This window comes from Gopherus flavomarginatus, chromosome 15 (assembly GCF_025201925.1).
Source record: "Gopherus flavomarginatus isolate rGopFla2 chromosome 15, rGopFla2.mat.asm, whole genome shotgun sequence".
Classification (NCBI taxonomy): Eukaryota; Metazoa; Chordata; order Testudines; family Testudinidae; genus Gopherus; species Gopherus flavomarginatus.
In genome coordinates, this window is record NC_066631.1 from 9118704 (window position 1) to 9146655 (window position 27952).

At 53.3% G+C, this 27952-nt stretch overlaps 2 protein-coding genes across 4 annotated transcripts in view; one reads left to right on the plus strand and one right to left on the minus strand.

Moving 5' to 3' along the window:
- LOC127034846 (uncharacterized) overlaps positions 1 to 27952 on the plus strand; it is a 299262-nt gene that overhangs the window by 27329 nt on the left and 243981 nt on the right. The gene's annotated exons all lie outside the window — the stretch shown is intronic.
- Positions 1 to 27952, minus strand: part of NOS1 (nitric oxide synthase 1) — a 156612-nt gene that overhangs the window by 14685 nt on the left and 113975 nt on the right. For all 3 annotated transcript variants that reach the window (XM_050924126.1, XM_050924127.1, XM_050924125.1), the window contains exons 8-23: positions 27331 to 27472; positions 26224 to 26363; positions 25484 to 25658; positions 22727 to 22828; positions 21399 to 21593; positions 20093 to 20178; positions 15248 to 15392; positions 14662 to 14766; positions 13966 to 14024; positions 8658 to 8774; positions 6201 to 6375; positions 4772 to 4910; positions 3521 to 3599; positions 2070 to 2263; positions 1241 to 1410; positions 70 to 280 (exon numbers count right to left, since the gene is read on the minus strand). In XM_050924126.1, coding sequence (XP_050780083.1) covers positions 70 to 280; positions 1241 to 1410; positions 2070 to 2263; positions 3521 to 3599; positions 4772 to 4910; positions 6201 to 6375; positions 8658 to 8774; positions 13966 to 14024; positions 14662 to 14766; positions 15248 to 15392; positions 20093 to 20178; positions 21399 to 21593; positions 22727 to 22828; positions 25484 to 25658; positions 26224 to 26363; positions 27331 to 27472 — 2234 coding nt within the window. The remainder of the gene's footprint in view (positions 1 to 69; positions 281 to 1240; positions 1411 to 2069; positions 2264 to 3520; positions 3600 to 4771; positions 4911 to 6200; positions 6376 to 8657; positions 8775 to 13965; positions 14025 to 14661; positions 14767 to 15247; positions 15393 to 20092; positions 20179 to 21398; positions 21594 to 22726; positions 22829 to 25483; positions 25659 to 26223; positions 26364 to 27330; positions 27473 to 27952) is intronic.

Genomic DNA, 27952 nt, shown 5'->3' on the forward strand with positions numbered 1-27952 from the left:
TATGGGATGGCTCTAGCCGGTCGCCGCCATGCAAACCACGAGCCCCTTGCAGCGCTGCTGGCATGGTACCTCGAGTGCGGTAGGAGAGCACGGCCACGGTGAGGTGCACCTCGTCCGGCGACATGTCGGGGGAGGAGCTGATGGAGTAATAGCGAGGCTGCAGCAAGGGCAGCTGGGTGAGCAGCAGGGTGGAGGGCATCTGCACAGACGGGAACTCCTCCAGCACCTCCACTATGGTGGGGTTCTTGGACCATTTCCATTCCTCGTACTCCTGCAAGCCCTGAAGTGTGGGAGGGAAAGGACAGGTGAGCTCCTGTTCTAGGCCAGACCCATTGCATCACATGGGCCCCACGGCAGGGTGGAGCAGAGGAAAGAGCTCTGGCTAGGGATGCCAAGACGCATGCCTGCGACTGCCTCTCACAGGGCTCGGGGACACCCAGGGCTCTAGCCATGATTGCTACCCATCCTAGGGCCTGTTCCTCAGGGCTCAAACCTTCCTGACAGAGCCTTCAATGGATTCCGAGCTTCTCCCAATATACGACGAGCGTGCCGCACAATCATAAGGGATCTCGGGCTCAGACGCTCTCCTGCACAGACACAGCAATAGCGGCGCAAGATGCCCATGCTGATTTCAGGGGGAGGAGGGTCTAGAGATCAGGACAGGGAATCAGGAGCTGTACACTCAATCCCCAGCTCTGCCACAGACTCCCCGTGTGATCTTGGGCACATCACTTAATTTCAGAACCCTCCTCTGTAAGACAAGGAGCTGTGAGGTTAAATTCACTGAGCACAAAGCATGTTGGGGGCAGGAGGGGGGTTATATCAGTGCAAAGATGGTGTCTCATTAAACTGTGTCAGTAGTCCTGGGTAAGGAGCCAGTGTGGGAGACCACGTTGATCAGGATGGAAGAATGCATCTTGGGGACATGTAATATCCACAGGCTGCGTTTCTGTATGAACCACCCAGGACTGCAGTGGAATCCGGCTCGAGGATCTGAGAAGGCAAGTCTTTGACAGCAGTTTACATAGACAAGCTGTTTTCCTCAGCCAGATGCATCCTAAGACATTCAGGAAGCGGATAGAAAGGTGGAATGTTCATCGAGAGGGAGCCGTCTCTCTCTCTCTCTCTTTTAGGGGGAGGGGGCATTCTCCGGTTACCACTGTCTAAGGTTAAGCAGAAGCATGGGACAAGTAAACCTCCTACATTAGGAAGAGGCTGCCAACCAGACCTACAGATTTACCTTGCTAAGGACCTGCAGACGTTTCTTCTCCTTGTCATTGGTGGCCAGTAAGGCAAACTGCTGCAGCAGCAGAGGGGTGGGAGGCGTGGTGATGTCCAGGTAGCACTTAAATGCCTGAAAGATGGTGCAGGGTGGGATGCGGTTCTCATCCGTCCAGTTACTGATGACACCTGATGGGAGAGAATCCAGTACAATGCTGCCAGTCCACCTTGGGCAAGCCAATGAAGGCTTTGACTCCAGTGGGAGACAATAAATGAGGAAGGGCTAGAAAGAAGAGACTGACATGATCTCCTGGTGCTCACTATGTCCTCACCTTCTACAATCAGCCACACTAATGATACAGCATCTGGTTCTCCCAGTTTTCTATTGCTTTGGGGAGAAAGCATTTACCACCTGCTTAGCGCAGGGCAATGGAGCATCAGGCCCATAGAATGTCCAGTCTGGGAGAGCTCAGTGTGCCCGGCCAATCAATACCCTTTAACTCTACTTTCCAGGGACCAGTTGTTCAGGTCTTGCATCCTAGGTACCAGCTTGCCAGAGGGAACAGAAAACCCTCCCCTATGGCCCTGCTCTTCCATGACACAGCTGCTCTGAGCACCCCACAGCTCCAGAGTGCAGCTCAGCTCAGCTGTGGATCTGGGGACACTCTCTCATGACGAGGAAGCTAAAACCAGCGCTACAAACCCTACAGTCCTTATGGGAATGCACCAGGGAATGTGGTCCAATAAACCCCTGCTAGGATCCACATGGCACCCAGAGACTCTGCAAGGGAGGTGGGGAATGGGGTCCAGCTGGCCCCAATCAGGGTGTCTGTGCTGGTCCTGGTTACCTAAAGCTGTGCTCCTCTCCTCCAAGAGCTCCACCTTCACCAGCTGGTTGGCTGGGGGTGCATCCTCGAGTCTCTCCATCAGGGCGCTGACCAAGTCCTCGTGGTTGCCTGGAAACACTCCCAAGTGGTCTCCAGGCTGGTAGCGCAGCTCCTGCTGCCCATTGGTGTGAAGTCGCAGGAAAATTGTTGACCGACTGCAGGGAGAGGGGGTGAAAAACAAAACAAACCCAGCACTGCGACGAGCCCTCTGGACAGCTGTAAGCCCTGCGCTAACAAGGCCCAGCTCTGGGAGCTGTTTCTTTAGGTGTGATTTTCTAAGGAGCAGGAAGGAGGGCACAGGAGCAGCCCAGAGTCTGCCCAGACGATCGTATGTTTGAACTAACAAAAAGGAAACAAGAACGGGCACTTAGGAAAGAATCTGCCCTCTGTTCAGACCTAGCCTCCCACCCCACTTTCCTGTGGTCGTGTTCTCCACTGTGAGCCATTCTTCTGCACCCAGCTTGGAAAGCTGAGCCTGCTGGCCCAATGCTGTCTTTTGTGGAACTTCTGCATCGCCTGTCATGCCATGAATGCAGCACCCTGCCCCTTTCTCGGCACTAGCACGGTTGGTGTCAGCAGGAATGTCTCAGGGAAACCAGTTAGCCCCTGACCAGCTGCAGCGCTAGCAGCAGAAGCCCATGTACTGTTCTGGAATGTCACATCAAAGAAGTGGGTCACAGGTGCCCATGAGAAGAAACTACACTGAAGTGCATGTGGCCCTACTGTTGTAAAGCACGTGGAAGTGAGGCCAGTTCTCCACTACACACTTACTTCGGTATAACTATGTCACGCGGGGGTGTGGTGCATATGCAGTTGTACCGAACTAACCACCTGTGTGGACAGCGCTAAGTTCATGGCTTCTTCCACCACTATAGCAAAGGTGAAGCATATTCAGACGCAATTACAGCTGAGGATACTTTGGGGTGGTCTGAACAGACAGGAGCATGCCTGAGATACCCGTAGAGGATTCACTGTGCTGGATGCTAGGAAACATTCACCACCAAGTTAGAAGTAAGGTTTGTAGATTAAAGAGGCTAGGACTTTAATGTCCGTTAATGGCTGTTAGCCAGGATGGGTAAGGAATGGTGTCCCTAGCCTCTGTTTGTCAGAGGATGGATATGGATAGCAGGAGAGAGATCACTTGATCATTGCCTGTTAGGTTCACTCCCTCTGGGGCACCTGGCATTGGCCACTGTCAGTAGACAGGACACTGGGCTGGATGGACCCAGTCTGGCCGTTCTTATGTTGTAACACAGGGCACACTTTAGGTCTGGCCTGGCGAATTGATAGCGGAGAAGCTTGGAATTAAGAAGTTGGAGAGAGTTGGGTGTGTGTGTCACGTGTATGCACCAGAGCAGACTGTGTGTGTGCCTCCTGGATATATGGGTGAGAAGTGTGGCTGTCAGTCCTACCTGGATTTTGGGCTCTGCAGATTCTGGCGTGTGAGGAGCCGCGCGGCATAGACTCGCTTTTTGTGAATACTGTACAGACCTGCAGATGAGAAGATTCAATCAGATGAAAGCGGCGGGAACTGGAGAGGGCAGGCTGGCTGCAACCCTGCCCCCAGCGTCTGGCTGGGCACCACCACACTCAGCATTTCAGAACCTGCACTGGCATGAAGCAGCCGAGTGAATCTAGGGCTGCCCTGGCTTGGGCCTTCCTGCTCCACCCCATGGGAGACCGACAGTGCCTTTGCTGGAAAGCTTTAGGGAGCCTTCAGGGCCATGTGAAAGGAGCAAATGATTGCAGCAGCTCCCTGCTCTCAGCAGGTAGGTAACCAGGGGGATGGAGAAACAACCACTACTCTCATGCACATACACACACCCTTCATTTCTCTCGCCAGCCACACAATCTGATTGGCAACTGGGCATCTGAATTCAGGAGGAGCTGAGGCAGCGCTGCGTTTACCAGCTGCAGGAGCCACACTATGGCACTGTGTTTTAGTGGGTTGGCCCCACTCTGTGCTACACCATGGGAGGGAGAATTTTAAACAGGTGGCGTAGAGTGCTCCTGGATTTCCACTTCCTCTCAGCAATGAGCGTGTCTGCTCTGCAAGAGGAGGCAGCAGCAGGTAGGCCAGATTCAGCACTGCCCTAGCCTACCACTACCCTGGTACAGGCCCTCCGCCAGCTCCAGAGACCAGCAGCTACCTGTCTCCAGACCCTTCCTCCAGCCGAGTGTGGGCGTCCTACCCTGACTGTGGCTGGAGCGGGTGGTGAAGAGGCAAAACCAGACAGCACTTCAGTGGAATTCTCCTCCCAGGCCACAATGCACTATTTGGAGGGAGGGGAGGGGTTTGAAGTTGAATGGGGGCTGGAGGGACAGGGACAAGGGGGAGTTTTCTATCCAGCAGTAGGGTTGGACATCGGGTGAAGGATATGGGAAGAAAAGAGAGCAGGAGAAAGGGACCAGAGGGAGGGAGGTAAGAGGGCAGGAGGGAGAGAATGGAGGGAGCGGAGAAGGCGCAGAGACAGGAAACATCTGGGGTGGGAGTGAGATATGGACAAGAGAGTCAAATACCCAGAGAGACGGTGTCAGCAGAACTCCATCCAGGGTGACCTGCACCCTTCCCCCAGGTAAGCCCACCACTGGCCCCAAGGATTGTAATCTGCCCCAGGGTCTGCCCCATGCTCAAAGCCCCCCCGGTGACCAAGCAGCCGTACCTTGTGTGAGCTCGGGGGCCTCAGCCACGTAGGTCAGGCGGAACTTGCTCCTCTTCCAGCTCCGGTCGTTGCTGATGAGGGAGTTGTTGGCCTTCTCAATGTTCACGTCATCTCCCACGCAGAACACGTCACATGCTGCCTGCAGCACACACCAGGCTGTCAGGGGACCCCCCCCCCAGCTCAGCCAGGCCTTCAGCCCAGCCTGGCTCCTAGGAGGTGGCACCACCTGCTCTCAGCCAACACCGACCCACATGCTTATGGAAGGGAGGGCGGGATGGTGCTGGCTAGGGTGTAGCACCATGCTTGGAGGCTATGTGACTTTCCCCCAGCACATCTCAGGGGATGCTCTGCCAGTGGTGCATGGGCACATCTTCTGTTAGTGTCAACATCACCTCCTCTCCCCCGACGCACACACACGGGGGATATTCCCTAGAACTCGCCCTCCTCAGTTGCACATGGGCTTAAATCAGAAGCCCAGTTCTGATCACCCCAGAGTTTGGGGTGTTTGAAATCTGAATTGGCCCCTTCTTTCTATAATAGGCCAGACTGTAGCCTTGGTTCCCACCACCTCCAGAACTTGAAGGTGTCCAGATTCCACACCCAGATTCTTTCGACAGCTCTCGTGATTTGACCACGAGTTTCATGATATCTGAGGTTTCTCTTTAATGACCCAGCTCCTGGAGTTGGCTTATTAAAAGAGACTATGAACTTTCCTTAAAAATAAAAGGAGTAAATTTCTAGTCCTTATGGTGTGGAGGAAAGCTTAAAGCCATGACCAGTAATGGCTCAAGAACCCGAAGACAAGTAAATGGAACTCAGCACTGACTATTGTTAACTTGGTCTCCAATTTGTTTTTGCCTGATGTGATTTTTGAACATGTGGGGCTGGCAATACTGGATTCACACCCCCATTTGGCCAAGGGCTCCTCTCCTTTGGCCGAACCAAAACCCAGGGTCCAAACACCCGGCATATTGGGTGCCTCACAATCCAGACCCACCTCCCAGAATGCACTTAGATACCTCCTCCAAACCCTCAAAGACACCCCAGCCCAGTGAGAAGGCGCCGCATTATCCTGAGCTCTGCTCTAGGGCTCTAGAGGGGCTCCTAACTGCCCCCTGGGCCACCCGAACCAGCTTGGTCCCCATGCCCTGTCTAGGCCGCCGAGGGCTGCGGTGCACAGGCAGGAGGCCTGAGGAGCCAGGTCTCTGATTCTTTGCTTTGCTGCAGGACCCTCACAAAGAGCAGAGACAGCTAAAGCTGTGAACTCCGAACAACTTGCAATGTGCCAAGGTGCTGGGGACCCAAGGGTGAGCTCAGGCCCAACTTTAACTGAAAGCAGATTTGCCGAATGGCAGCTTCCTAGGCCCTTTCCCCCTGCCCACTTCTGATCTCCCCGTGCCCCTTCCCAAAGACGAAGGAAGCAGACTACCTTGAAAACTTTTTTGGCCCACGTCCTGAAAGACTCTTCCTGGCCACAGAGCTCATCCCCCTCCCCCATGCGGAGGATGCGCTCCCCTCCCAGCTCCTCCAGCAGGGTGTCGACGGCACGGGCAAAGGCGCAGAAGTGGGGGTAGGCACGCGATCCTAAGCCAAACACCGAGAACCTGCAAGCAGACCGGAAAGCTGCAGCTACCCGAGGATGACAGCAGAGACAGGAGAGAGAGCGGGCAGCGTCTCCCGGCTCGCACCCACATGTCATTGCCCAGCCTGCGGGCCCAGCAGCACTAGCAAAAAAGGGAGGCACTGAAACCCCTCTGCAGCCCTCCGGCCCCCCAAAACCAGGGCATCAGGGCTCAGCCTTCCCCTGTCTGAAACCAAGGGAGGAAGCCTTCCAGAGGCAACTGCGCCTCACCAGTTCTGGGAGGAAACAGCCACGGGTGCATCAACCACCATGGGCATTGCCAGGCCATGACAGGGCAGCAGGGGCATGGCTGGCTTTGCCTGGCAGGGACTGGTGGGATCTGGCTAGCAAGGTGGCAGGCAGGAGAGGCTGGAGAGCACTGAGCCAGGGCTGACACAGCTATGGGATGTAGATGAACCAAGCACAGAGAGTTACAGCTTGTTTGTCCTAGTGGTTCTGGGGTGATGCCTGGTGACTAGTCTCCTAGGGACCCAGGGCGTCAGGGCGCACTGACCAAGTCAGGCAAGAGAAGTGGGTGAATATAACAGAGACATGTAGTCAGGCTAGCTCAGGGAGCTGGTGGCTATTTACCTGTTGCATAGCTGCTTAGAGGAGATCTTTGCTACAGGGTGTTGTGGTGCTGGCAGACCAGGTGCCAGCTCATGCCCAGGCCCCCAGGCCTCCACTGAACATTGGCAAATACAGAGCTGGAGCCAGTCTGGCTCCCCTGAGTGGTGGTATTGCTAAAGCAGGTGTCAGAACGATAAGAATGTGTTGAGATGTTACGGAATGTTTGGGAGCTGCTGCCGGCATTAATCTCACTCGTAACAAATGTAGCTCACGTTCTAAGGTAATAGTTGAGCGTTCTGCATTGTGAGCCTCTGTAACTGCAGATCCCCAGACAGGAGAGAGACATGAGCTAGTGTGACGTACTGATCTCCAACAGAAGCTGCTACGTCCTGGCCAACAAGCCAGGCCCATCAACACCAGACTACTGTGGAACACGGAGGAGGATAAAAGACTTTGCTGATTGTTCTCCTCCCCCCTTTATGAAGAGGAGTCTTGACAGTGAATTCCTCCCATCAGCGGGGTTTGCAGCTCAGAGCGCAAGGGGGAAAGGGAATAAAAAGTCCCAACAAGGAGGAGCTCTCTCTTTATACTGCTTGGGCTCTGGGGCGCAAAGGTTACTAGGCATAACTCAAAGAGCCCCAGTGCTTACCCTGGGTCAGCCCTAGAGGACCCATAGAGCTTGCTTCTTATAGACATTTCTGTTACTTTTTGAAAGTTAAGCTTGAACTCATTTGTGTGTGTGTGTTTACCTGCTTTAACCTTGTACATAACTCTCTTGTTTCCTATATAATACATCTCTAGATTGTTATTAGATCATGCGTTGTCTTTGGTGCGAGATCTAAGTAAGGTGCAATCGACCCGGGGTAAGTGACTGGGCGTAACCTGACTAGCGCTGTGATGGTTGGTGTGAGATAATCACAGAGGCAGGCTTAGCTGGGTGGCAAGACGGAGGATTCGGAGTGCCCAAGGGGACAGTCTGGGGCTGCATGGCTGGGCTGTTACAGTGCTTGAGGAGTTCACACTCGGTGGTTGGATGGTGAAATCCAAGTCCAGAACTCCCAACCAAATTGGGGCTTGGGCCCTGGTTCTCAACAGACTGCCTGGAGGTTTGTGCTCACCACTTGTGAGGCACTGCAGCACTGCTTGGCAGGTGTCATGGAGCTGCCGGCCCCCATAATGGGACCCCGGTCCAAGCTACCCCAGCCAGCTAATTTCAGGGGAAGGAACCCATCTAGGTACGGTAGTTACCTGAACAACAAGCACCTGAGCCAGATAAAACCCACCAGGGCTCAGTTCCAGGGAGGGGCTCCCAGAACGAGGAGCTCCCAGAGCCCACAGCTCGGAAGAGGAGGAGGACAGCGTCAGTGGCTCTGCGACCGCTGAGCCCAAGGGAGAAACTTTATTTCAAGTCTATTTGGGGATTTAATAAAGCATAACCCAGCAGGGGAACTGTGTCTTACACCCTTTCGGACTCTGCGGAATTCTTAAGGGGCCCAGAGAGAAGGGAAACTGAGGCAGGGAGTGCCTCGAGTGCCACACTAGGCCAGCAGAGTGCGCTACAGGGCAGGCAGGCCCCACAACATGGGGTACGGGTTCCTCTGCAGCAGCTGCAGTGTCCCTTCTCTCTCCTTGCCTGCTGGAGACAGGCTGAGCCCTCAGGAAGCTAGCAGCTCCCTCCCTCTCCATCCTGCTCACCTGACATTAGCCAGAGGCCCTGTGCTCTCAAAGTTGTCCCTGGCTTCAGGCCCGTCACTCGAAGACTTCCGTGCATCCGAGTAAGAGGAGACGCTGTTAAAACGGACCTTGTAGCTCCTGCAAGCAGCAACGACAGCAAGCGTTATGTCAGTCGCGGCACCTCTACACCTGCTACTGGGCCACCGAGCCAGCGGTAGGATGGGCAGGCGAGTGCTGGGAACTAGGGTGCAGCATGGGCAGCTCTCACCAGCAAGGGCCTGAGTTCAGGGCTCTGCTGTTTGTCTGCCCCAGGGGAGGCTGCTAGTGATGCTGACAGCAGAGCAGGGAGCTGTGCTCCCTTCCCTGCATGGGTGCAATCCACTGTCAATGTATGTTACATGCCTCCTGATGCACAGAGGAAGCGAGTCTGTTACAAGCCCTGGCTACCCACCCTGGCTCAACCATGGCATCAGCAGAGCCCTGCACCCAGGGCCGGTTCTAGGTTTTTTGCCACTCCAAGCAAAAAAATTTTTGGCTGCCCCCCACTTCAGCCCTGGGCTCTCACTCCCGCCCACACCCCCCGCACCCTCTGCCGCCCCAGCGCTGAGCTCCCCCCACCAGTGCTGACTCTGCCCACTGCCCCATCGCCTCTAGCCAGTCCGGCGCTGGCAGGGTCAAGATAAGCAGCGGGGCTCCCAGGCCGCACCTCAGCCCAGGGTCCCTCCAGTCAGGGCTCCTGCCTCCAGGAACAGCTGGGACCTGGGAGGGCAGAGCCAGGGGACTGCCCCGGCAGGGGGCTGAGGAGCCGGGGCAGGGTAACCCCAGAGGGAGTGGAGTGCCGGGGAGCAGGATGTGGGCCCTGCACTGCAGCACCCTGCCCTCTATGGCCCCGCTGCTGCTGCTTCTTCTGGCCGCCCTGCCACAGTCCCTGGGTGGCTCAGGCTGCTTCACCCAGCCTCAGCTGCAGTGCTGGGGGGTGGCCACCCTGCGGCACCTGCAGGCAGCTCAGTGTGCCCCACAGGGCGGCCCCCAGCCCGAGTGTCCCCCACTTGGAACCTGCCCGGCCCAAGGTGCAGGCGCTGCTCCCCAGTGGTGCAAACTGCAGTGGCCCCAGGGCGCTCCCCGCACACAACGCGCTGCTGCTGCCGCGGCCGGAACTAGGCTTTTGCTGCCCGAAGCAAAAAAAAAAAAAAGAAGATGGCTGGAATGCCACCCCTGAAAATGTGCCGCCCCAAGCACGTGCTTGGTTTGCTGGTGCCTAGAGCCGGCCCTGCCTGCACCCAGGCCTTATGCAGCTGTGTAGCAGGCAAGGGTTTTACATGACCTGGCTTCCAGCTGCAGGTCCATGTCTCGCTGGAAAGCTGGGTTGGGGTTTTTATAGGTATTTCCATTCCCCTCCAGCAAGCACAGTTTCTTATGAAGTTTAGGCCCCGAAATATGGCTTTCAGGGTTGGATTTCCAACGGCGCCTCAGAGATTTAGGCCCCATTGAGAATCCAGTGCCATTAGACACTCAGGTTCAGAAACGGTGACCTTACCAGGACACATAAACAAGTGCTCTCCACCTCCTGACCAGAAGGTCACTGTCCCTGGGTTCTGGTGGCTTCCCCCAGAGAGAGAGTGGTCAAGTGGGGAGTGTCCTGTGCTGAGAAACTCCAGCCACGGGTACTGGAGAGGTCCATGCTAACAGCAAGAACGTCCCCAGAGCTCTTTGTGGGACATGGAAGACTGAGACTGTCTGTCGTATAGTCAGGCTCCAGGCTGTCCAGGCCCTTAAAGATAGTGGCCAACAGCTCAAATTGTTCTTGGAAGTGACTGCAGCAGCCAGTGCCGAGCTCTGACACCTAAGCTCAACTACAATCTCCTTCTAGGATACCCCGTAACACGGTGTATTGCAAGTGTCCATCGTGGAGGCGACACACATGAACACCACAGTGGAATCCTTTTCCCAGAGGCACCTCTGAGGGTGGCATATTGTCCTGTTCCATCAGCTGTCCCCAGTAGGGGAAGAGGCCATTAAAACCATAATGGGTTTTCAGATTGCAAGCCCTGAAGGGATCTGTCACATCACATGTCCGCATAGCAAGTAGGCCACTCTGGGGCTGCAACGCCACCACAGTCAGTGTGCAAATAACTAACATTACTGCTCTGCACAAGCGTGTTATCTGATGCAGTTCTGAAGGAAAAGACCAGAGCCAAGACTTTCCGACCTCTTTAACATCTGATTAAAACTCACTTATCACTAGTCGGATGCTAATTCTGTTCTGACTAAGCAGCAGACATTACCATTCACTAGCCTCATTACATTAATTCAAGAGACTTCACAGGGAGCAGATGTCTCAATTAAGTGGAATATGCTGTACTTCACCCCTAAAATAATCATAATAATCATCAATAAATGTTTAACACTTTGCCATTCTGCAGCAACCTGGATCTCAAAGCTTTTTACAAATGATTAACTAACTCTGGCAGATGTTAAGTGACTTGCCCAAGTCTAATCTTGCTTCAGTAGCAGAGCTAGTAACAGATGCCAGAAAACTGACTCCCAGTCCTCTGCTCTAACCTTAAGCCAGACTTCCTTAAAGGAAGGACACAACCTTAGCTTGACCATAGTACTCGTGGGCCTTAGAGGTGTTTTTGCACAACACTGCAATAAGCTGAAGCCAGCCCCTCTAACATCCCCAGGCCTTTCAGCCTACCTAAAGCGATTTTATGGTGAGTTTCACTATATTCCGGGTCTTCCTTGAAGCCCCCGCATCTGGAGTCATGTGAGAATCTCAGCATTTTAAAGAAAGTTACTAGCCCTTATGGTTGCAGAGAAGAGCTAAAAATGTGATCCTTCAAAGCTTAAAGGCAAATAAAAAGGAGACATTTACTATGTTTAAATAATCTCAGTGTTTAGGGTTGTCAATGCAGAACTAGAACTGCCCCGAAGAAGAGAAATCTGTGAAACATTGCCACCTAGTGGTAATCTGACTTAACTACTACTGCATGTTCAAAGCATAGCTATACATTTGTGGTTCCTGGATCACCAGTAGTTCATGGGGCGCTTGCTGCTGGGCCACAGACACGTGGCTGGTTGCAGAGTGCTGGCTTCTCTTCATTTGCAGCAGCTAATTTGCATTAAAAGAAGCTAAAGTACATGCCATAGTTTCTTGTCCTTTTCCATGTAAGCGATTGCTGAGGCTGCCTCAGGGATGATATCCCATTATCAATAGCAGGGGAGAGGGGCATGAGACGAAAGGGCGAATGGGAGGGGAGAGGGCCATGAGACTCTACGAAGATGCTATGAAAAGCAGTCCGTGCAAAGGCCAGCAGTGACCCCAGTTTGGGCTCCACTTCTGCGTTAGTGGTGTGGTGTTTATCTGTATGGCACGGCCATAGGGTGAGCTGGCCCTTTAAAACGTTAGCCCACCTTCCCTGGCAAAGGGAATGACAGTGCAGGGGTCATGTGTGACTAAGACCCAGGCCTCCCGTGAGGTATAAGGGTGGCCGGTAACTAGTCAGGAGAAAGACTCCAAGGACAGCAGACCTAGGAGATGAAGCAGGAAGAGGCCCTGTGCAGGGAAGACAGGGCAGTTTGGGATATGGCATGGACCTGTAACAGAGGGTGGGCATGGGTTTCCCCAAGCTGCCAACCCATGTGTGGCTGCAGCCATTGGTGGTTAACGAGGGGAAGAAGGGACTGGTAGGAGCCCAAGAGGGCTGGAGCCGAGCCCAGTAAAGGGCTAAAGACTCTCGAAAAGGACAGAGGGGCCCTTAGAGGTCCAGCTTTTCCCCAGCAAGAGAGAACTCTGGCTAAGCCCGAGGACTTAGTGACCTCAGGGCTGCAGCACATTAAAGGCTCCTGCATAAGAGCACTGCAGCAGCCTATGAGGCTGAGGATGAATGCTTCGAGGGAGGAAACTGAGGCAGCAGACAGGCCTGAGGCCAGACCAGGTAACTCCCTGCTACAGATGCTATTACAGAAAGGCTCAAGTGCCAAGGCTGGATCCAGATTCAGAACCCCCAGAGCAGCTGGATCCCGGGTTTGGGGCAGGCCCATCTTTAGTTGACAGTCTCTGGGCTCTGCATTCAGTCTTGCTGCAACAGGAGTCTGCCTTGGGTCCTCACTGCCAAAGGATCTGAGCACCTCACAGTTCTTTCCCCCCCTCACACAGGCAGAAAGCGGGTATGGCTACAGACTGGAAAAACCTCATGGCAGTGAGTCTTGGAGCCGGCTCAAGCCACTTGGGTTGTGGGGCTCAAACTAGCAGTGCAGACATTTGGCTTCATATAGAGCCTGGCTGTGGGACCCTTCTCCCTCCCTGGGTTTCAGAGCCCAGGCTCCAGCAGAGCCAAATGTCTACACTACTATTTTGAGTCCCGCTGCACGAGCCTAACTCAGCTGACAGAGGGTCTGAGACTTGCTGCCGTGTCCTATTTTGTTTGACGTGGAATCGTACCATAAGTGACTTGCTCAAGGCCACACGGGATGTCGGTGGCAGAGCAAGGAATTGAATATGCGTCTTTTGAGTCCCAGGCCAGCACCTTCCCCAATGGACCATCCTTGCTCTTGCTCCAGCGTGCTTGGTTCTCCCTACAAGTGCTCTCCTGCCCAGGCCAGAGGCATGTGTTTCTGCCGGGGTGACCAGCTTTGCTCCTGTGGCAAACAAACCGAAAGGAATGGTATCCCTCTCCCGGCCCCATCTCTTACCAGGCCAGGAATGTCTGCTGGGCTGGAGCCAGTGTCTTGTCGGAGGGGGGAAAGGGGATGACACGCAAGGGGATTTAACGCCAGGGAAAGTATATAGACTCGTTCCCCTAGAGCGAAGCCTGCACTGCAACCCCCTAACACTATGTACAAGAACTGCCCAGGGTCCTGTTCTTCTGGGAGGGCCACAGTGCAGCTCCTGACCTGGTTCTCCCCCTCCTCTAGCAAAGCACAGGAAATACTAGGCCCAATTCCACCACCCCCTACTCCTCCAGAAGGATGCATTCCCCTCCCTCAGCAGAATCCACCTGACCTGATCTCTTACTTGGGTCCCTATAGACCCTGAGGCCAGTTTTGGATGGACAAACATCCACCAGGCAGTGGAGTGGAATGAAATGGCCAAGCTTTGTTTCACCTGTGACCTCAGCTGGGTCCAGAGGGGAAAGGCCAGTGCTACCTAGAGCATTGGACTGGCGGCCTGAGTACCTGCGAGTCCCTCCCCCAGGCCATAAACTTGCAGCTTCAGTTGGGACAGAGGCCAGCTAACCCAAGGGAGGGATGTGGTGCCTGGTTCCCCAGGGACGGGCCAGCTCTGCTGGGGCGGGAGTGATGCGGGGCTCTTGTCTGAGTCTCTTACTTCCTCTCTTCCAGGTGAGAGTTGGGATTTCTCATTTCCATCATCGCACAGCCGAATTTCTAGAGAGAGAAACAGCACTGTCATCACTTCAGCCGGCTGTCGTACAGGACACCGAAGGTAAGTGTGGGTCTGGGTGGCTGCTCCACTCCACTCCAAAGGCTCCCACCTGCTTTCACCAGTGGGACCCAACTGTGGGTCATCTGCACCGTGCGCTGGGACTGAACTCATCTATTGCTCTGTAAGCCTGCCAGGGCCAGGACCGGGACCTTGAGAGTTCGTAGAGCACCAAGCACATCCGCAGGTTAATCATAATTTTCCCTTGCGCGTTGCTGTACATCAGAGGGTCTCTAAGCTTTGAGGACCCGATCCAACCCCCTGAAATCTATGGGAGTCCTTCCACTGACCTTGGATCTAGAGCAGGCTTTTAAGTAATTTAACCTCACAGCCTCCCTGGGGGCAAGGCAGATGTTTTCCCATTCTACAGATGGGGAAACTAAGGCAAACTTAAGGTCTTGCAGCAAGTGGGGGGCAGGTTTGGGAAAGAACCCAGGTGTTGTGAGGCCCAGCCATATGCTTTGACCACTGCACCATTCTCCCCCCTCTCCGTAATGAACGGGCCTATCAGTGGGTGCTGTTCCACCTCCCCCACCATTACTGCCATGTGCAGTACCGAGATAGTTCTTAAACCTTTCCTACCTCCCCATTCTCCGGTGGGTCTCCGTTGCCGAAGGTGCTTGTGACCACAAGGACAAGGGTTTCATGTTCCAGGTGGACTATGTCGTACTCATCCATGGACATCACCTGAGGCAGACAGAGATGCTGGTGATGGCCCCTTGCACAGGGAGATTGGCTGGGCTAGGGGCCAGTCTCTCCGCTGGCTTCAGTGCAGTTCTACTGGCAGAAAGCTCGGGCCGAGGATCTGGCAGAGAACGTGGCGCTGAGATCCAATCTGTAATGCTAAGGGAGGAGGCCCAGAGACTTAAAGGAGAGACAAATTCTGCTCCTCTTGGGGACTTCCATGGGGCTAAATGGTAACAGAGGGAAAAACTGGGCCACGAAGCCTCTCCAAATGTGTTCACATTGAAGACAGCTTCGTTTGCATCCGGGTCTCTGTCTCTTAACCGGCCTCAGGACCCAATCCTGCAAGGTGCTGAGGGCCTGCAATTCCTAGGAAACTCCCCGGGAGTTGAGGGTGCCCAGCAGCTCGTTGCATTGGGCCCGGTGGACGCGAGCCGTATAGCCCCATGCACTGTTCTCCATGGGCAGAGAGCTGGTACGCTACCTTGGCATCGAAAGCGTGCTTGAAGATTTCACATAAGGTTTTTGCATAGACCTGGGACTTCCCCGTTTCTGTGGCATAGAGGATGGTCGCTTTGACCCTCTTGGCCATTGCCTGCCCCATCAGCTTGGCAGAGAACTTCACGGCTCTGCAAAGCAAGTGGAAGCCTCGATAAGATCCTCAGACATAAGAAGCACTGCAATTTCCCCCCCCCCGCCCCCCCATCTCTCTCTCTCTCTCTCTCCTGGATTTCAAGCACAACTGCGTGATCACAGGACAGTTATTAGTTCACAACCGTGGGGTGAGAATTCCAGAGTCTGGGGAAAAGGAAGAGGAATTGTTTTAAACAACCGCTGCGCCCCACTCAGCCGTGATTTACAGCCAAGCGAGGCGGCTGGAGACCCCTCCCTGGCAGGAGAGGCAGCCTTTGACGCTCTGCACACCTGTACGTGACTGCACAGGGCTCTAGGCAGTGGGAACCAGTCCCCCACTGCCCATTCAAACACACCCGTGCACTGCTGGCTTTAAGGGAAGCCTGCCAGCTTGCGGTCTCATGTTCTCGGGTCTCAGACCTCCAGAGAATGTTTTATCTCTTCCACTCATGCATGCCCAGACAGCATCTGGGAAATGGCTGTTTTCTTTGTTTTCACTAACAGGGACGTTGACAAGGCTTTTGAGTTTGTTTGAATAAGGAAAAACACACACTTCCTTCCCTGTGCACAGGGCCCAGGACATACACCTGGACCCCGCTGCTCTGGGAAGAGCGTTGATTATTAACTAAACCGAACCTGCACCTCTCCCTAATCAGCCAGGGCATTTGTTCACTTAAAAGCCTGCATTTTTCTCTCCGTCATGTCCCAGTGGGGACAGCACCTATGGGCATAACTTGACTTGTGGGAACAGTCCCATGGGGATCACCCCCAGGAGCCAACTTACTCCCCTTTAAATGGCTGCAGGACAGAGGCTCTAACCACCTGCCTTTTGTCTCCTGCAGCTGGAATCAATTTCCTTGAGCAGATGCATCCATTAGCCTTGTCTACATAAAAACCCCTTTTGCCCCAGAATTTCCCGCCATTACTACTATCGGTTCATCTCCACCAGCTCTAGTGCTAGTGTAGACAGGGGCCCACTAGTGTGTCAAGCCCTGTGTCCTCTAACCCAGCTCAGAGCAGCTCTACGGGTATGTCTACACTGGAGCTGGAGGTGTCATTGCCAGCTGGAGAAGACATACTGCACTAGCTTGGATTGAGCTAACATGCTAAAAATAGCAGTATAGCTGCAGTGGTACATATCATAGAAGGGGGAGGGATAGCTCAGTGGTTTGAGCATGGGCCTGCTTAAACCCAGGGTTGCGAGTTCAATCCTTGAGGGGGCCATTTAGGGATCTGGGGCAGAATCAGTATTTGGTCCTGCAAGTGAGGGCAGGGGGCTGGACTCAATCACCTTTCAGGGTCCCTTCCAGCTCTATGAGATAGGTGTATCTCCATCTATTTACTTCCTAGGGACCAGGCATATGGAGTACAATTCTGTCTGAGACAGCACACGCATATATGAGTGACTAGTCCTGCCTGCCACGTGCACTGCTGTGACTACCCTCCACTTTTAGCATGTTAGCTTGATCAATGCTAGCACGTGTACATCTTCCCAAGCCAGAAACGACATCTTCCAGCTCCCATGTAGATGCACCCAACATGACACGGCACCTTCGCATCAGTGGCCATCAGCACTCTGTCTACACAAGTGCTTCTGCCTCTCCCAGTGCTGGTTTAGCACCACTGGTGGAGGCATTCGGGGCAAAAAAAGTCTAGCAGAGACAGATTTCTTATTGTACAGTAAGGCCACAAATACAACATTGTACACGCTTGTTTGTTATTGTAGAGTCACTCCTAAGAGCTGAGTTGCAGGGACCGGAGTCCTGCTTTCAAAAATATTCCACGTTTTCTCTTTTTTCTAAAGTCACGCCAAGTTTGGAAATGAAGCCATCAAAATGGCAGGCTAGAGCATGGGCCCCGATCCAGCCAGTGTCTCTTGCAGCACACCGGGCAGAATCAGCCACAGCATCTCGTTACAGAGACACCACGGAAATCGTGGCAGCTTGATTTAGTTTGTTGACAGTTGAGAGGTGGCTTGAAAAAGTCACGTTTGCCCCAGTTGGAACACAACATAAAGTCTGATAAGCATCCGCCCTGCTCCAGCAGCCCATGAGATTCTAGTGCCCTCATCAGAACAGACGTACGGTACATTGACGGGGATGCCAGTTGCAGCTACGTTGGATGCACCAGGCAGAGGCTCATCAATGAGAATCCATTAGGGAAGCCCAGCCCCCTTCCCCCCTGCCCCTCCACTGCCCATGTGGTTACAGGTAAAAGGTGTCCACTAGCAAAATCTGCCCCCGTTTCACCCAGAGAGGAGATTTTTTTGGAACGTGGGGGGAGGGAGGGGAGGAAAAGCCTGAACTGGATTTATTTGGCCCCACCCCTCCACAACATGGTCTCAAGGTACTTGCCTCTGGGCAGTTCCTGCTTTCAGTCTGATTCATTATGGATGTTACCTGACGCTATAACACAGCTTCTGAATTCACCCTTCCATGTCGATTTCACCCACTCATTTCAGATGCCACTGGCCTCCCCCAGCCCTGGCACTGATCAGATCTTGGCAAAAGTATAGATGGGTCCAGGAGAAAGCTGAGAGATGAACTGTCTGGCTCCTTTGCAACCAGTTCTGGACAGCATCTAAATCATCTTGTAATGAAACCCCACCTGGTCAGGAATGTTTTGCTCGCTCATCCGTTCCCATCTTGTGCACGGGAGCAGTCAAAAAGCAGATTAGCTCAGAGCCAGGCAGAATTAATGGTAAATTTACAAAAAAAAATTAAAACCACCTACACACCAAGAACAACAGAGGGGATATTATTTAAAAATCCTACCTGCCAAGTTCACATTTTTATAAAGCTGTTTATCAATTACGTACTCACACACAGAGCAGCTATAATTAACAGCCATTGTATCCTCTTCTAACTCAATAGCTCACTTAATCTTTTCGAATCCTCTACCTCCTCCAGACTCTCAGCGCCAGGCACTGGCCCCAAGAACGTATTCATGGTACGGTGGCTTCATGGACACACCATGGAAACTAACTTAATGGAAGAGATAGGGGATATTGGATGAGAATAGAGTCACAACAGCAGGGACACAGACTTAGCAGTGTCTAGATGATTGTGTAGCATCATTGACCATGGTCAGGTCATCTGTGACATAACATGCGTGTTACTGGCTAAAAATAATATCACCTAGCTGTCATGTAGTGCTTTTTCATCAGTAGATCTCAAAGCACTTCACAAAGGAGGTCAATATTCTCCTCCCCATTTTACAGATGGGGAAACTGAGGCAAAGAGGCATGACATGGCTTGCCCAAGGTGACCCAGCAGGTCAGGAGTAGATCCAGAAATAGAACACAAGTCTCCTGAGTCCTAGTCCACTGCTTTCTCTGCTAGGCCACTCTACCTACCCTGTTGGGACATCTCCCCCAACCCCACCCCCATGGTGGGGTGGCTTCCAGACCAGGAATAAAATACCAAGATTGTCAAAGTTGCTCAGCTCAATTGGGCAGATCCCTGGTCAGCATTCTGGGGTACCCATCTCTAGGGGGCTTGTTCTGCCCATGGAAGGGATGGGGACTAGCTGTGACATATGGACCCAGGTTTTATTCCAAAATGTCAAGGGCTGTCCAGATCCAGGATCCCAGTCTGAGCCTGTCTCTTATGTCCATATGTACAGAGGCTCCCCATGCCATTCTCCTTTCACACTCACAGAGGGTTTGGTCCCCACGAACTTCAGGGGAGCGATTGGCTGAAGTATCCCACATAGCAAGGAAGAGGATTCCGTGGGTAGGAGTTTCCTCTCACTTATACCAGCGCTAATTGGGAGTAACAGCAATGGAGTTACATCATTGACATAGGGGAAGATGGAAGGAGAATCAGGCCTTATAACCCCAGAAAGAGGAAGGAATAGGAGCCGTCTGAAGTCTCTCACCAAGTGCTGGAACAACCAGAGAGTCGTTGCTGGAGAAGGAACTGACTGGTAGGAAGAGACCTGATGAGGATTTTTAGCTATTTTATACCTTCACCCTCCCATATACTGCTCCAGTGGCAGACTCCAAATGCTGCCCACCGCTCCGGGCACCTCTCTCCTGTGCTACACAAGATGACATGGCAAAAGGAGAGGCCTTCAAAAGACACGGGGGGAATCCTGGTCTGACCGCACAAGCAGTAATTCAAGGAGCATGTGGCAGCCCCACCATGCAGAATCTGAACAGTAAACGGCCAGTGTGCTGCATCTCGGTGCTCTGGCTCCTAGTGTGTGGGGACAGCTACTCCAGGGTTGTAGGGAACCGCAGAAGACTGTGTTACGGCCTAGCTAGGGTATTTCCGCTTTCTCGGCGGCCGGTCACTGTAGGACACGGCACGCCAATTATAACCCGCTTTAACTGGTTAAAACCAGTTTGTATGGCCTTTAGCCAAAGGGCTAACATCGCCTGTGGAAAGCCCCTGGCCTTTGGCCAAGGGGCGAACACAGCCTGTGGAAAGCCCCTATTTGCTTATATATAAGCTATGTTTGTGTCCTGTATATATAGCTGCATGATCCCGGTCCCGCCTTTGGACTCCATACCAGGCCGAGCTTCGGTGCGCTGGGTTCCCCACCTCCGTAACAGCAACGCCAGGAGTCCCCGTTGCGGGTGTGTCACTTTACCTTCATTAAAGCCAATAACTCACAGTGTGTGTGGGCCTCGTTCTTGCAAAGCACCCTGGGTAGGCCCGTAGCCTCCCAAGAACCTTACAAGGGTACTTACTTGGCCAGCTTTTTAAAACCAATGGCTCTCTTTTTGGTGGGAGTCCCATTGACCCCTTTCCAGATGTGTGTGTTCCAAGGGTCAGGCTAGGAGGAAAAAGATGGTTATCAGCTGAGGGACAGAGTTTTGTTATACAACAAGGGCCAGGTGTGTGGGGCCCGACAGTGGAAGTGCATTCGCTTGTAAAGACAGCCTGTTCAATACATTCACAACACCTAGTTGCTAGGGCCCAGCTGGCCTTAGACCCTTGTCAGGGGTCTTTATTTGTGGGGCTGGTCGGTAACCCCATCCTACCCTCCACAACCCAGCTATTTAAGTTTGGAGATGACCTCCTCTAGAGATGCCCATGTCTTTGAGGTATGACTGCACGCACCAGAGTTTCAACACGCTGTCGCATGGCAGCGAGGATGTTGCTGTCTTGTAACAACATGGCGGAGGATCATGCCCTTTGTGCCTCCTGGAAGTGGGGCTGCCCCAGGGAGCACTGACAGCTAATGAGCAGGGAGATGCAGCACTGCACACCTCCACTTTTCCATAGGGCCTCCAGAAGGGGTGGAGGCTAGGAAAGAGGCTCAGCAGCTGTGCAATCCCGGAGGATACAGTCAGGGCTGGGAACGCTCTGGGTTCATGGGAGATGGATAACACAGATGAAAAAGTCAGTCCCTTTCTTGGTTATTCCTTATGGGATCTAGACTAATGGCCAGACTGAATGAAAGCGGCAGGAGGCATAGACATTCGGCAAATGAAGGTTTGTTTGCCAGGGTCCCTTGTCCCATTCTTTGAAGGGCTAAGTGCTCTGTTGCTAACATTATGGCCTAGTGCTCATGCTCTGCATGGCCAGGCAGGAGACCAGAGTCAGATTTTCCATCTCCAAGCTGACAGGAGCAGCTCACTCAAGTTTGCTGGATGGCGGAGGAAGGGAAGGGGTGACTGGCATGAGTCGACAGCAGCCCCTCACGGCTGATTGAGGAACAGGGCTCTGCTAGGTTCACCTGGGATGAAGGATGCAAGATGGGACCGCGATGATTCTCCATGCTCTGGCAGAGATGCAAAGAGCCACCCTCCTTGGTGGAAGGCAACTCGTGCCGGGGGTTGGCAAACCTGACTCTGATTATACCTTGATGCCTTGTAACAATCAGGCTTGTTAACAAGCACCACTGCCCTGCAGAGAGACAACAGTTGGGATACAGAACCAGTCAACAGCTGGGATGGAGACATAGATCCTGCTACCTCTGCCCATCATGGTACCCTTGTGTGCAAGGGGCAGGCTGTGCGGCACCGGCAGATGTCTGGCTATGGGTAGTACCTGGTACTCGAAGGAGGGCGTGAGCCGATAGTTGAGCATTTCCTGATGGAAGACTGGGGTGATGCTGCTGGACATTGGGGGGACGATCCACACCCAGTCAGCAGGGCACCCCCCGCGGCAGCGATACTCATTCTCCATGTGCTTGATGAAGGACTCTGTGGCTGAGTGATGGTCCACAATGGTCACCTTGTCGCTCTGTTGGAGGGAAGGAGAAGACAGCCAGTAGAACTGCAGGCTAATGCTCCTTGGGCAGTGAGGACAGAAGGCAGCATTAGGAGCCCGGGCTGGAGCCAAGTCTGCCGTGAGGGCTAAAAAGGAGCATCCCCACCAAGAACTGCAGTGGACATTAGGACAAAAAAACCCAGCTTCTGTCTAGAAGTCAAAGGCTGAAAGCTCAGTTCCTCCTTCCAAAGGAAGGCGTCTGTCCGTGGCAATGGGCCATGAGGAACAATCCGGAAGGGCCCCGTGACAGGCTCTGATTGAGAAGACAGTCCTCACATTGAAACTTCCTTTCATTTGAGTATGCAGAGCTGGTTGACAGGTAGGAGGGACCCTGAACCCCCTAAGCTCTGCTGTGGGCTGGTCAAAGGGGATTGTTACCCTGGGTGTCCAGCTCTGGGACCAGCCACTGCTCCCTTCCGCTAGAGCTGTCCTCCCAGCTCACTCGTATAAAACTCCAAGGAAAACAGCTGCTGGAAGATGCTGCTGCCTAAGACTGAGATACTGCCCATGTGTATCCCCTGCCCTCCCAGAGCAGACACACTAAGGCGGAGAGATATTCTCCTGGTTCACCCGGTGCCAAGCAGCATTCTGCTCCAATTACTAGTTTTGGCTTGGACGAGCCAAAAATCACAAATCCCTTTAAATGCAAATGTGGATACCCAGGGCCAGATCCTTGGCCCTTTTTGTGCCATTCAGGCCCTGTAAAGGAGCTAGAAATCTCCCCAGGGAAAGGTTTGCACAGGGCTGATGTAAACAGTTCTATACTGTTTGTGTCGGGCCCAGTGGCCGGAGTGTGCTAAATTCCACTGGGGGCCACCCCAGCACCTGGAACAACCCCAAATTAGGGAGGCCCCAAAGGTGGCATAGCCTCTCCTGAGCAGCACAGCCCAGACTTTAGTCACCTTCACCTCTGTGTCAGGACAGTGCCACACAAAAGCATGTTTGTTAAACCACTAGCTGCTGTGGCCCTGGGGCAGATCTCCCTACGGCCCCTTCCCAAGCCAGTTCCTGACGTAGCACCAGCGGCTGGTCTCACCCCAAACCCCAAAGCCTTAGGGATGCCTGTGCTGAAGCTCCAGCAGCAGCAAGTCCTACTCCTCGGGTACCTGGAAGCTGTACAGAACAGCGATGTTAATCTCCACCAGCGCCTGGTCTTTCCACAGCGAGGAGGTTTTCCTCATGTCCAGGTTCATCTTTTTGGCTACTTCCTGCAAAGACACGCAGTAATCGGTGAGCGGTGACTCAGTACTGGCCGCAAAGCCAAGTCCTAAGGCCTCTGCCCTGGAGAGCGAGCTAAGGGAGGGCAAGCCCCATCTCTGCATCTGATGGAGAACTTCCGTGAAGGGAGGCATGGCTGCTGGGTATGGGTCAGTAAATGACCTGCCTGTCTCACTGAACTTCATCCCAGTGGCCTGGTTCCCTCCTGAACAATCAGGGCTTGGCTGTGCCCAGCCTTGCACAGGGACTGTGGGCAATCCCAGCAGGGAGGGCAGGTGTGATGCTGGAAGACCAGATGCCAGCTCATGCCCAGGTCATAGAATCATAGAATCTCAGGGTTGGAAGGGACCTCAGGAGGGATCTAGTCCAACCCCCTGCTCAAAGCAGGACCAATCCTCAATTAAATCATCCCAGCCAGGGCTTTGTCAAACCTGACCTTAAAAACCTCTAAGGAAGGAGATTCCACCACCTCCCTAGGTAACCCATTCCAGTGCTTCACCACCTCCTAGTGAAAATGTTTTTCCTAATATCCAACCTAAACCTCCCCCACTGCAACTTGAGACCATTACTCCTTGTTCTATCATCTGCCACCACTGAGAACAGTCTAGATCCATCCTCTTTAGAACCCCCTTTCAGGTAGTTGAAAGCAGATATCAAATCCCCCCTCATTCTTCACTTCTGCTGACTAAACAATCCCAGTTCCCTCAGCCTCTCCTCATAAGTCATGTGCTCCAGCCCCCTAATCATTTTTGTTGCCCTCTGCTGGACTCTTTCCAATTTTTCCACATCCTTCTTGTAGTGTGGGGCCCAAAACTGGACACAATACTCCAGATGAGGCCTCACCAACGTCAAATAGAGGGGAATGATCACATCCCTCGATCTGCTGGCAATGCCCCTACTTATACAGCCCAAAATGTTGTTAGCCTTCCTGGCAACAAGGGCACACTGTTAACTCATATCCAGCTTCTCGTCCACTGTAACCCCTAGGTCTTTCTCTGCAGAACTGCTGCCTAGCAGGTCCCCATGCCTCACTTGAATACTGACAAATACAGAGCTGGAATCCGGCTGGTTCACCTGTCTGGTAGTATTGTTAAAACAGGCATTTGTTATAAAAAAGTGCCTAGTGTTTAGACATTATGGAATGCATGTGAGTTGCTGCCTGCACTGATCTCACTTGTGACATCTGTACCCCAGAGTATGAGGCAATATTTGAGCCTTTTGTATTACAAGCTTCTGTGACTGTGAAAATTGCTAGACAGAAGAGAGACATTAGCGAGTGTAAAGCGTGGATCTCCAACAGAAGGCGTTCAGTCCTGCCCCACAAGCAAGGTCCATTGACAGCAGATGAACTATCGTGGAACACTGAAGAGGACAAAAGGCTCCATTGATTGTTCTTACCCCACCACGAAGAGGAGCGATGCAAGTGAATATCATGATAAACTCAGGACAGACAGCTGCAAGGGAGGGGTAGGAAACAGTCCCAGAGGGTTAAAAGGCTCTCCTCCTTATCAACTGGGAGGCAACTACAGGTCAATCAGGTTCAGCTGAGAAAGGGTTACCAAGGTAGCAATTAGAATCAGCTGAGGGGGAGCTAACTGAGGTTAATTAAGATCAGCTGATTCCAACTTAGGGCTGCCTGAGACCTTTTTAAACCCTTCCCTGGGAGGAAGGAAGAGGGGAGAGCAGAGAGAGAAGGAGCCCTGCTGCCTGGAGCAGCAAGACAGTGAGCCTCATCAGGAGGAGAGGCAGTACTCTCTCCCACAAGGGAGTAAAAATACTCTCAACAGGACTGGTGGAGATAAGGGGAGCAGACTTCCCCTGTGTCCCAAGGGGGACCACATTACCCAAGCCTGTCTCACCAGGGGTAAAAGCAGCAGAGTCTGGGGAGACTGAGAAGGTGCCTTGCCACAATACCTTCCATCAGCTGAGTTTGCTGCTCAAAGAGCAAAGGGGGAAAGGAAAAAAGGCCCTAACAAGAAGGAACTGTATCTTTATGCTGCTGGGACTCACTCTGAGGGCAAGGATAATGAAGTATAATGGAAAGCTCCCCAGTGCTTATCCAGTTTGGGGCTTGTGCCCTGCTTCCCCACACCCTGTGCCACTGAAGGCCAGCTTGACAGCAGGCACAGCTCCCTACCAGTGCCCACCCGGGGGCAGGGCACCTGAAAGAGGATGAGGAGAGGAGTGAGCTCTGTGGGGCACCCCCAGGCCTCCAAAGGAAACAGAAGAGCTGGCTGGGTGTGAGGGGAGGAGCTCAGTACACCTCTGTGGGGGAGCAGCGTCAGAGTTCCCCCTAGGGACTCCTCCAGCACAGGGTGGGGAAGCCACACTCTGGGTGTGTTTAGTACCAAAGTTTCTTCCTCTTTTCCCACCTCAAGTGACTATCATGCAGGTGACGTACCAGGGACTTGCTGGGCCCAGGGCTCCCCTGGACATATTGCCCTGATGTGGCAGCATGGCTGGAATTCATTTTTATCTTCACAGCTTATTTAAGGCAGCCCTTTGGTTTCATTTACTGTCCCCCACAAAGCAGGGCTGCGCCTAGCTTGGCGCTCTGCTCCTGGTAGCGCCGTACACCCCAAGGCACCCCAGCCAGCCTCATAGCTGCCCCAAGGTGAGGCAGGCAATAGCCAAGGGCAGGTTACCTCCAGCATGTTGTAGCGAGAGTTATCACAGTAATCGCGGACGCCGATCTCAGTGCCCATGTACCAGCCGCTGAAGGGGCAGGCAGTAAACTCCAGGCCTCCGATCTCTAGCAGCATGCTGGACACCGCTGGCAAACCATACCACTTCAGCCCCAGGTCCTTAAACCAGGCAAACCTGCGAGCACACAGGGGGGGTCAGCTGGGTTGCTGGATCCTCACGGGGGGGGGGGAACAAAGGAGGGGATTAGCCCCTAACAGTCATTCCACAGAAGCCCGAAGGCAGCTTTGTCTTACTACAACGAACCAGTTCTCACCAACCACCAGAATCACTCGTGGGAATGAGGGAGCAGAGCAGGGCCTGTGGGGATCGCAGCACCGTTTCCTTTGCACACTGGGAGGGACGCACACAACAGGGCAGTTGTGGGGAGGGGTGAGGAGAACAGGTGAATGGCAGGAGGCTCAGGGCAGAGGGACCGGAGAAACTGAAGTGATGCGAGAGCAGCCCTGCCATCCATCCATGAGAAAGGGACCAGGGTCACTGGTTTTTAAGCCTGGGCCAGTTTTCCATGCACAGTGGAAGGAAGCTCTAAGGGTTGCAGCAATGGATACGGCTCCATGTTGGTGGGACTCTAGGTCTGAATGTAGGACCCCCGGGCAAGGCCATGTAGTGCACAGTGAGCAGGCATAGGTGGTTCGAGCAGAGCAGAACCACAGTGGCACCCGGACGTGCTCTAGCTTACTTGGGGTGCCTGATGGGTACTTCCAGCACCAGCTCCGGGGGGATCTCAAAGAGCTCCGGATCATTGCCGTTGGCCTGGAGGAGGAGTGGCAGGACATCAAATCGCCCCTGGGGTGCCTTCCACCCTTGCTGGATGCAGATCTGCAGCCAAACAGAATTCACGTTAATATTCTCGCCAACCTGGCTGCCCAGCAATGTCTCTCAGGCGCTGTGGGGGTTGCAAAGCGGTGGAAGGCTGTTAAGTACAGCAATAGTCTCTTCTACTTTTTTTTTTAATAAGGGATGTCTCCACTCAGTCTGAGCCATGTGTTTGCTAAGAGTTCAGGCTGAGTCACTGGAGAGTGTTCTGCAGTTAAGAAGTAGGTGATAAGCACATTCTCATTAAGGTGCACAGAGACTGGCTATTGGAACAAATTCACGGCCACTTAGGACTTGACACTTGTCACTGTGCAGTGTGCCATGAGCCACCTGGGACCTGCAGGTGACAGTGAGTTTAGCACCTGGACCTCCTGCTCCAAACCACTGTCTGAGCTATAGTGTTGTTAGTCTGTAGCAGTACAGAGACTATGAAACACAAGAAGTTCTGATTCCACTCTACAGAGGGCAGTGGTGCATGAACACACATGCACAAATACAAGTTCACATGGCAATACTAAGGGTCCCTCTAGTGGTACTGCAGAGCATCTCATGACTTGTCTTGGGAAAAGCAAAGCAAATCCGAGTGGGTCTCCTAGATCAGGGGGTCTCAAACTGGGGGTCGGGGCCCCTTAGGGGGTCGCAAGGCTATTACCTGGGGGGTTTCGAGCTGTCACCCTCCACCCCAAACCCCGCTTTGCCTCCAGCATTTATAATGGTGTTAAATAAATTAAAAAGTGTTTTTAATTGATGGCGGGGGGTCGCACTCAGAGGCTTGCTGTGTGAAAGGGGTCACCAGTGCAAAAGTTTGAGAACTACTGTCCTAGATGGACTGAAACACTGTAGTATAATGTGCAGATGTCCCCATCCTATCTGAGCGCTTTAGGAGGTGCTCAGAGGTGCACTCCCTATCAGACACTGACCTACAATGACTGGGAAGAATGGATTTTTTTCATTTTGTTGTGCTGCCTACCTCTGTGAGCTCCACGTTGGCTGGGTCCCCCAGAATGGTGCCGTCTGGCTGCTTGTAGCCAGCATAGCGGATGAGCTGGGAATTCCAGACTCGGAAGTCATGCTTGCCATCTGTCCTCTGGGGGAAGATGGTGATAGCAGACCTGAAAGGAACGGATGGGAGGAGGCTGGCGTTAGTGATGTGAAAAGTGGCAGCCAGGAGGGCATGTGCTCTTTCCTGAAGTTGAGTGGGGTTGCCTGGGATGATGGACAGCCCTTGCTGGCATTCACAGTACCTCAGCTGCTATGCTTTCTGCCACATGGTTTGTGCTTGTGAACATGCCTGGGGCCAAATTAACCTCTGTGCCTGCCCGGAAAAGAGAAGAGCCCCCTTTCCAACTGATTTTCCAGCGACTACCTTTGTGCCTTAGGAATGTGGGTGTGAGATGAACAGTCCAGTCTGCAGACCAGGCACCAAGGTGTGGCAAACAGGCAGCGGGGGCGGAGGGACAGTTCTGTTTCCCTGGCAAATTCATCTCCCTCTCAGTGCTTTCCCTTCGCTCCAGTGATCTAGGAGCCTAGAGATCAAACAGGCCCCCAGTAAATAAGGCGGAGGGGGAAGATCCATCCAGCGGGAAAGGAGC